This window comes from Zonotrichia leucophrys, chromosome 3 (assembly GCF_028769735.1).
Source record: "Zonotrichia leucophrys gambelii isolate GWCS_2022_RI chromosome 3, RI_Zleu_2.0, whole genome shotgun sequence".
Taxonomy (NCBI): domain Eukaryota; kingdom Metazoa; phylum Chordata; class Aves; order Passeriformes; family Passerellidae; genus Zonotrichia; species Zonotrichia leucophrys.
In genome coordinates, this window is record NC_088172.1 from 45,447,922 (window position 1) to 45,457,474 (window position 9,553).

The 9,553-nt window shown below is 41.9% G+C and overlaps 1 protein-coding gene across 2 annotated transcripts; it reads left to right on the forward strand.

The window, feature by feature from the left end:
- Positions 1–1,189: 1,189 nt before the first annotated feature.
- HINT3 (histidine triad nucleotide binding protein 3) lies at positions 1,190–8,117 on the forward strand. Of its 2 annotated transcripts, XM_064708001.1 has the most exons (6): positions 1,190–1,412; positions 1,824–1,941; positions 3,204–3,273; positions 4,101–4,227; positions 6,412–6,504; positions 7,557–8,117. In XM_064708001.1, exons 1-5 carry the CDS (start codon positions 1,260–1,262, stop codon positions 6,457–6,459), a joined length of 516 nt encoding a protein of 171 aa, XP_064564071.1. In that variant the 5' UTR covers positions 1,190–1,259; the 3' UTR covers positions 6,460–6,504; positions 7,557–8,117. The 2 variants fall into 2 exon arrangements, with proteins under 2 accessions (XP_064564071.1, XP_064564070.1); XM_064708000.1 differs by having other exon boundaries at positions 6,412–8,117.
- The last annotated feature ends 1,436 nt before the right edge of the window (positions 8,118–9,553 follow it).

Consider the following 9,553-nt stretch of genomic DNA (forward strand, 5'->3'; position numbering starts at 1 on the left):
GTTTGTAACAGAGAAAAGGAGCAGGTGAGGCCATTGCAAAGGGACTGCTAGCACTCTGCAGGTTGGCACATCTGGCAAATGAGCTGCTTCAGGTAGAATAGCCAACCATGTCCTGTTTGTACGGGCATAGCTTGCTTTAAAAAAAAAAATAAAAGCATTTTTGAAAATCTCAGTCTTAATTTTTCATCTCATTATCTTTTAAAACACTCTTTTCACCTGCGGGACAAGCACTTTGTGCCTTTTGAGCTGCATGAAGAATACATTTAAGTTGCCGGGTCAGTGATTCTGCAGCTCTAGTCTAATGAACAGCGCAAATGATTTAAAATGCAAACTATTAAGAAAACATTTTTAGAAATTGAAAGCTAACTACCAGTTACCCTTTATTAGCTTCAGAAGTAGTTGATAGGAGGAGGGTGGTGAGGCACTGGAATGGATTGCCCAGAGAAGCTGTGGATGCCCCATTCCAGGAAGTGTTCAAGGCCAGGCTGGATGGAGCCTTGAGCAGCCTGGTCTAGTGGAAGGTGTTGTTGGAACGAGATGATCTTCAAGATCCTTTCCAACCCAAACCATTCTGTGATTTTATGAAATATCTTTGGCTGTCAATTAGCATAACTGTCATGCACTGGCAACAATTTCAGGGCTGTCAGCTTATGCAGTTAGAACTAACATCAGATTTTAGCCCTCACTGCTGGGAGCGTCAAAGAAAAAATGTAGACTCATTTGGAAAAATCTCTGGAATTCTATTAGTGACCCCAAACAAACTGCAACAGTGCTGAAATGGTTTTAACATTATTTGTACACATATAAAAATCCAAGTAACTTGAACTATAGGGGCAAAATGTCTAAATTTTTCTTGGTTTGGATTGACCAATGAATTGCTGGACATAACTTTCTGGTGAGGAACGACAAAGATCCAGCATCATAAGCACTTATTATCCTTTTTTCCGCCCTCTTTACTGTGTGCTTGATTTTTTTTCCCCCTGCGGCAATTCGAACTTTTAAGAGTGCATTCACATGGTTTTATTCCCCTAAATTTTTGTTGTTGGTGGTGGTGGTGGTGATGGTTGGTTTGGTTTTTGGTTTCGTTTTCCCGTGACAACCTCACGGGCAGCACCAGTTCCGCTCGGCGTGTGTCCGGCGGGCGGAGCCGGGCGGTGCCAGCGGGGCTCCCGGGCCCGGGCGCTCCTCCTTCGGCGGGCGGAGCGCCGGCACCGGCAGCGGGAGGGGCCGGCAGCGGGACCGGGACCGGGAGCGCGGCCATGGCCGGGCCTGAGGCCGCGGGTGCCGCCGCCGCCGCCGCCGCTGAGGGGAGCGAAGCCGGGAATGTCGGCGGCGATGGCTACGACGGGAAGTGCGTGTTCTGCAGGATCGCCCGCCGGGAGGAGCCGGGCACGGCGCTGCTCCCCTGCGAGGTGCGTGAGGCGCCTCCTTCCCCGCCCTCCTTCCGCGCTCCCTCACGGGCCGGCCCTGGGATCGCGGCTGGGGCTGGGCGGGGGCGCGGCGGCGCTGAGGGCCCTCGGCGCCGGCATGGGCAATGCGGGGAAACATCGCTGGCACGGAAAGCACCTTAAAACCTTCCGAAAGTGCTGGCCTAGCAGCCGGCAGCCTGAAAGCTGGCGCCGAGGAAGGCTGACTGCCGAAGGTCAGCAGCGGACGCGCACCGTGCCTGGAGGCTGCCTCCGAAATACCCTCAGCTTTCCTTGCTGGTCGCGTCAAATATGACATTTGATATCGCATCCACATGGGGGATGTAGACATTGTTACCTACTCTGTGCCAGTATCCTCGTCCTAATCCATTTTAAAACGTTTGCATCCTTTTCTAGGATGAAGACCTTGTTTGCTTTAGAGATATAAAACCTGGTGCCCCCCACCACTACCTGGTGGTGCCCGTGAAGCACATGGGAAACTGCAAAACACTGAAGACAGAGCACATACCTCTAGGTAAGGCTGCAAGTGTGTGCTTAACCTCAAGGAAAATCGTTTTTCACAGCCTGGAACAGGGGGTTGTCAAGTAAATTACAACTTTGGACACCATTTGTAAACGTAGAAATAGCTGATGTGAGTGAGTGTAGATAGAGACTTTCTGGTAATTTCTATGTGCTGGTCTACAATAGCACCTTTTTTGTGCAGTTCTGGAAAAACATGGCAGTTTGCATGGAGTATAGATGCTTCTGCACTTTGTTGGAAGTACAGCTTTATTTTTAAAGCAATTATGTGCTGCTTCATTGCATTTTCTTAGATATGCATATGCAATTCTAAAAGCTTACAGAAGAATTTTATAATGTGTATACTTTCAGATAAGTGCTGCATTATTTGTCAGGAAAAAAGGAAATGACAGATGAAAAAGGGTGATGCGGTTTCAATTAACTTTAAAAAAATTGCAAAAGTAAAATTCTGAAATGTTGAAGCCATTATTTATTGTTGCTAGGCTTATTTTGGTTTTTGGGGTTTTTTTCCCTTAAGAGGACATTGTCCTGGAATTTGTTTCACAAGATATGGCTAGCTAAGTGTGTTGAGTAACAGAAGAAATTGCAGACATGAAGAAATTCCACTGTAGGGAAACTTATAGGTGATGCAAGAAAAGAGTTATAATTGCATTTTGCAAATCTTGCATTGCTGTATTTCTCTTGTAAATATAGGGTGGTTTTCTCCAGAGAAAAAAACTTCTGTATGTGTTTGGCTTCAAAGCAATTCCTCTAACTTCTGCCTTGATTTTTTTTTATTGGGGTTACTACATTGTTCAGAGATAATAAAGCTGTGCTAGTAATAAGAAATACTGACAATTTAATTTAAATTTATGTATTGTCTGAAATGTACTCCAGACTTCACAGGCTCTGGAGATCAAAGTCCTGCAGCTGTGCAGAGATACAACACTGGAATTAGTGTAAAGTCATCATTCTGACCAATCAGTACTTGTTGGGTTGGGTTTTTTTAATAAGGGTGTGGTGATGGCATGGCTTTGGCCAAAGTCCTTATAATAATATCCCTCTGGAAAGCATTGCAGGTGGGGAAGTTGGTATCAGTGGCAGTTTTCAAGTAAATCATTGCACACACTCTCTTGATTGTCTTTTCTTTGACTAGGAGTACTTACAGTGTTTATATTTTGAAAAACCCATGTCTGTGATCTCAATGTAGTTTAGTCTCTTGAAGTTAATATTCTGAAGAATATCTTTTTAAAATGAAATTTATTTGTGTTTTAATAGTGAAGAGAATGATGGAAGTGGGAAAAGCTGTTCTCCAGAACAATAATTTTAGTGACTTGAATGATGTAAGGTATGTAATAAAAACCTTCCATCTTTCTATTGATTGTGTATTTTACTTTTCAGAATGTTACTTTAGAGATGGTGGCAGAACCTGTACTGTGATCTATGGAAGAAGTCAGGTCTACCTTTTACTTACTGCATGAATTCTCAATTAAAACCTGCTGGCATTGAATAGAAACTTTTTTTCCTGATGAAGTTCTGGCACAAATTGGGCTCTGTCTCTGAGGTGCTTTCTTGAACACATCTTGGAGTAGGGAGAGGACTTCAAACAACTTACCAAAGAGGCTGCTCTTTCATTGTGTGCTGCAAATATGCTGTAAATCCTAGATGCCAGAGGAGAGGTAAACTTTGGCTATTGAAGCAGGATATGACATTGTGTTTCAGTCATACCAGAATTCACTGGGTTTTGGTGCTGGACCCTTCAGTTTAAGGCCCTTGATAGTTGAAATAAACTGTAGCATAATTTGAGCGCTGTAGAGAAACAGGCAGCTGGCTCTTCATGATGAAAATTGATAGTTGGCTTTCCAGCTCATAACTAGGTAGGATACATTTAAGATACTCTTTCTTTTAACTCCTTTTAAAAATGTGTCTTACATACAGAGATGTGAAAGAGAAGATGAATGAACTTTTGAAGAGCTTTTTGTGGTATAATGAAAGGGCGTGTTTTTGTTCCTGCTTCTATGTACATCAAAAATGCAATGAGTTGTTAGTTCTGTGGATTGTGGTAAATAACCTGCAACAAACTGCAGGTAAATAACTGCAATGAATTTGTTCCTGAATTAACTTCTTCCTGAATTAACACCACCACTATCTTGTGCTTCTTTTCCTTTTCTGAAGAATGGGTTTTCACTGGCCACCGTTCTGCTCCATAGCCCACTTGCATCTGCACGTCCTGGCCCCAGCCAGCCAGCTGGGCTTCTTATCCAGGATCTACTACAGACTCAATTCCTACTGGTTTATCACGGTAAGTGTAAGGCAGGTGAGCTTTGCCACAGGTTTTCAGTTGGGAGCCATGTCCTTCTAACCTTTTAACAGTGTCCAAAAATTCTCCGACCAATTATTTTTGTGCTTGCTTTAATTCTCAGTTATGTATATTTTATATTAACTCAGAAAAAAATAAAGGTTAAAAACTTGATGTTTATGCTTATAAACATTAAGGAATGGAGTGGAGAGGGATAGAATGTAAGAAAATAAAGACAGTGCAGAAGGTAGTCTCACCCCTGAGGAGTTGCAGCTGTACCAATCACCTAAGATTAGGAGCAGGCCTGCCCTTAACAGGCCACAGCTGTGTCCATGAGTGCTACAAAAGAGTGGGGTAGCTGGTCAAGAAGGGAGCTGCAGTTTGTTGGCTGTGCTGTGAAGGAGTCAGCGCTGTGAGGAGCTGACCATGAGAAATCAACAAGAAGGTGTGGAACTTTTGCAATAAGATGACAACAGTGCAGTGCTAATAACTAACAGCAAACAGTACAGTGGTTCCGGATCTTGGCTGAGGCTCTGTGGTGTGCTTCTGTGGACACTTTGTAAATATTTGGGTTTTAATATAAAGGGCTATATTCAAATGTGATGGATTGTTTTGCATATAACCTGGTTAATCCTGTGTAGGTGAAAACACATTCACCTAATGACTGCATTTATACTTCATGTGGTTTTTCTCATCTTGTCATTTTTAGACTAAGCCTAGTGCCTGCTTTACAAAAACATTGTTGGTACTGATTTATGTCAGTAGTGATTAGCAATGAGACTGAACTGACACTGACTAAAGCACTTAAAAAAATCTCTCTCTAGAGACCTAAACCTCACTCTCATTGCTTTGATGCAGCAAAGCACCTGTCCTTGCAAGGTAACTGTAGCACCCTAGTGTCATTGCATATCCCCACATCAAAGCTGCTAAAAAAGGTCTGTCTCATCTAAAGAATACAGACAGTTTCTTACTTAAAGAGAAGAAACACAGCTTCTTTACAGTGGCACCTTGCTGGAGTTCGCTCCCAGCTCAAAAGAAGCAGATGTGTCTGCTGCGTTATTGAGCATCTCAGAAATATTTGTCCCTGAAGTACATATAGCTGTGTAGTTTTACTGCTTAAGTCTGGTTATCCAGTATGGCTGCACTTTGGTATTTTGCCCTGCTGTCAGGTTGGAAAATGTTCTTGGGTTGTCGGTGGTTCTGGTTTGGGTTTTTTTTTTTTCACATTATAGTGTCCTGAATGTGGTACTTGTTTAAGAATGCAAAACAGGATTCAGATATTATAATTTTCATTTGCTGCATACTTTATGTAGCTTTATTTTTAAATTAACTGCAGTAATTACTGAACTCTGTTGAGTTGCTCCTACCTGAAGTATCTGATTGCATTTTTATCATCTGCATTTAAAAAACTTGAGCTTTTCACCTTAATTTAGTTCCTTTGGAGATTTTAATAAAGCCTCAAGCAATAGATCAAGTTAAAAGATGAATTCAGTAGGACTGGCAAAAAAGCAAAGGCTGACAGTAAACTGATCAGTTTCAGAAGTGCCCCTGTTGGCCTTCAGGTGCCCAGTCTGGCCTGCTTGTTGGCAGACTCCCTCCTGCCCTGAGCCTTCCTGAGGGCTCTGTGAGCTGCTGCTGTTATGTGTACAAAGCACAGCTGCCCCAGTCCTGCCCATGATGCATAAATAGCATGTATGATGGCAAAAGTCTCTGTTGGTGCAGTGATGTGACCAAACCATGAGGTAGTAACTGGTGACAGGAGCACACACTTGAATGCCCTCTGTCCCTCAGCAGTGTTGGTGGCTGGTGGTGCAGCAAGAGGTTGCAACACACCGTTCTGGAGTGGCTCACAGAGAATCCCAGCTCTCACCACTGGGTTGCTCCAAGCACTGCTGTCTTCTGAGGTCTCTGCAGTCACAGTGCTTTAACAGATCTGCTGTTCATTTGCTCAAACCTCCTCTGACCTCCACATCATGATCACCTCTTGAGTGTTTGTTGGAAACTGAGTCTGTTGTTGAAAGGAAGTGTTGTATTCTGCTTCTCCTGTACACTTAATCTGTAAAAGTGAAAAGCAAATTCTCTGTTAGTGTCACTGTTTATGAAATGGAATTTTCAGTAAAATGAAGGCCCACAGTGGAGTTATGTGGGCCTTCATTTTTGTAATGCATTGCTTTTTCCCTTTCATAGGCTGAACAACTGATCGAGAGACTGCAGACTGAAAATGCTGCCAGCTGAAAGCTTGTGTTGTCAGCCAGTTTGGTCTTTGAGCTCTGATTTAAGGTTGCACAGTTTGATGTTGCCAATAATATCCCAGGATAAAAAAAGCTTTAGTTCCTTATGAGGAAATACACACAGAATTTGTAGCTGCTAACCTAATTCTTCCATTTGGATATGTCAGTCTGTATACTTCCCTGGTAATAGCGCAATATATTTTAGTTAAAATTTTAATTTAATTTGTGTAGATCCATGCATAATACACACACATGCACACAGGCAGAGAACTCTTCCTATTAAAAGGCAAAGTGTAGCAGCAGAACGTATTGCAACCAAGGCAGTGAGTTACAACTAACAGCGTATGAATGGTACCAAAGAGAGTATTTGCTGCAGAATCAAGCTTTCATTTTCAAGATGCATTGTTCTGGGATTGCAGGTAACATTTCAAGCATTTGTTCCCACCTGCATTTGTATGATATGTTACTTACGCCTAGTGATGGGAAGGTACATTGCTGAAAGTACAGTACTGACTTTGTGCTGCAAAACTACTTCAATGTTACCTGACTTGTTTGCATCACAGTGACACAGTAAACATGAATACAATATGTGCCCAATGCTGTATAACATAGGATATAGTTTATGTAAATAGACCTAAAGATTTTTTTCCCTCTTATGTGCACAATATTTGAAATTATTATATGTTTACAAAGAATGTGAAGAGTTCAAAAGAATGGATTTAATATACTGCTCTTCTACATGGCAGTAGATAGAAAAGTCCAGATTTTCTGGTCTTATTTTCACTGCAAGTCCTTTGCAGATTACTAATGCCTTGGCCAAATTTGGATTCTAAATGAAGTCATAAGAGAAGCTGGTCTGAAATGCAGTGTGTGTGTGTGTGGCAGACTTACATAAGAGCAATGTGATTTGACTTTGGGATAGCAGGGACTCAGCCCAAAATTGGAACATGCCAAGTTGCTTAAGGAACCTGTTGAACATTTGCCTTTGCAGCATGACTCTAATCAGGAATGCTAGCACTTGTTTTTCAGTACCATAATAAGGCAGACTGTTTGGCAAGTGAAAACTCCAGAACACATGGAGTGGGTTTTCTCTGTTCACAGAGCTTGTCTTGGTGCCGAGCTAACCAAGTGCCCTTGCCTGATGCCTTCAGATGCAGCTGAGGTGAGAACATCTGTTGCACCTGCAAACTTCCCTGAACATAATAGTCTGTGTTTTCCATGGATCCAGCACCTGTTGCCTTAGAGATACAATGTGCTGTAATATTCTTACAGTACTTCAGAGTCCACACCCTTCTGAAGAACTGCATTTTTTCCTGGCAGTTTACACATCTCTGTCTGTAAGATCTTCTTCCTAATGTCTTGTTATATGTATTAGTGGGCACTTGCATGTTATTTGCAGCCCTTTAGGGTTTTAATTTATTACATTTGGTAGGAAAATTTGACTTAAAGCCACTGAACTTTGCCTGTGCAATAGATGAAGAGGTTTGAGCTGGCTCCTGACTTAGTGAAATACCTGTATATTAAGGACTTTCAAGAGTTAATATGTATGTGTTCTGATCTGCAATTAATTTATGTAACTGTACTGAACTGTGACATGTAATATTTAAAATATCAACATGAACTGTTGTCAAAAAGGATTAATAAATGCTAATCTTGGGATGATTTTCCAGTGCAATGGAATAGCTGACTCTGGGGGTTGACCCTAGATAGCTCTTTGCTCACTCTTCATCCCTTAACCCAGTGGGGTGGGAGAACAGAAAGAACAAAATGAAAAAACTCATGGGTTGAGATAAAGATAGTTTAATATGTGAAGGAAAGAGGAAGAAAAAAAGCAAAGGTAATTCCCGTAGGCCTGCCAATAGCAACAGCCCCCACACCCAAAAAAAAAGCCCTCTCTTCAGCTTTTATTCCAGACATGATATATCATGGAATATCTCTGCTGGCCAGTCCGTGTCAGGTGTGCAGGTTGTGCTCTCTTCAAGCTTTTTGCCCCTGAGGCAGGGGGCAGAGCAGGAGAAAGAAGGCCCTGATCTTGTCCATGAACAGCTCAGCAATCACCAGAACTGCTGTGTTACCAGCACTTCCAGTCACACCCAAACCTGGGATGCTCTGAAGGAAGTTACTCCATCCCAGCCAGACTCTCTATGTTGCCAAATGTATATGAAACCACAAAGGCCAACTTTTATGTCTTAATTTTGGAGAACAGCCCCACTAATGCCAAGACTGAAAAGGTAAAAATCTGGGTATAATGTCACTTCCAGGGTTTTGCTGATGAGAAAGATGGGGATATCCCGTGTTCCCTGACAGCAACAGACAGACATCTGAACAGCTGAAAGAGCAAAGTATTAAACAGAGGCACACTAATTACTGAGAGGAATGCTCAGCCTCTCGTTAGTATTTTTCAGCACAGAGCTGTGTTCTGTTTTCCTTCTGCATTGACAAGCATTCTTGGACTCTGAAGATAATTGTTTTAATTAGGTGAAGAAATACTTTCTGAAAAACCTAACCTAATACTTCCAATATGCTACTGAATTACTGGCTTGTCCCTGGAAGAGACAGTGGGCAGATCCTGTTAACTCTGTCACTGTCTTCTATAGAAGCTTTTAGAAATTTTAAAACTTCCAAAATCATCTGTAGAGCTTTCTAAGGAGCAAAGATCAATAAGGAGCATGAATTCAGCAGCTCCTACTCTCCAAAGAGCCCGAAGAAGCAAAGGAAAGTTGTTTAGCCACTGCTGCTGGCTCTGTTCTTTGATCCAGTATTAGCAGTCTTGAGAAAAGCTGCTTTTTTGACCTCATGTTTAGGAATGACAAAGCTTTATTTGTACTGGTTTGCTCAATTGTCTTACATAACTCCCAACCTAACACGAACCCAGGCAATAATGCTTTTATGCTGAAAGGATGAAGCAGGTACATGTAACATGCTGTTAAAAATAAAAAGAAATTGTGGTTAAATTGGTAATAACACCTCAGACTATTCCAAAGTCTTTTTAAGTGTGAGTTGTAAATAAAAGTAGGAGAATGACAGCAAACCAGTGAAAATTGTATTTGAAATTTGAGAAACTTGTAAACAATTAAATGCTGCATAAAAACTCTTGT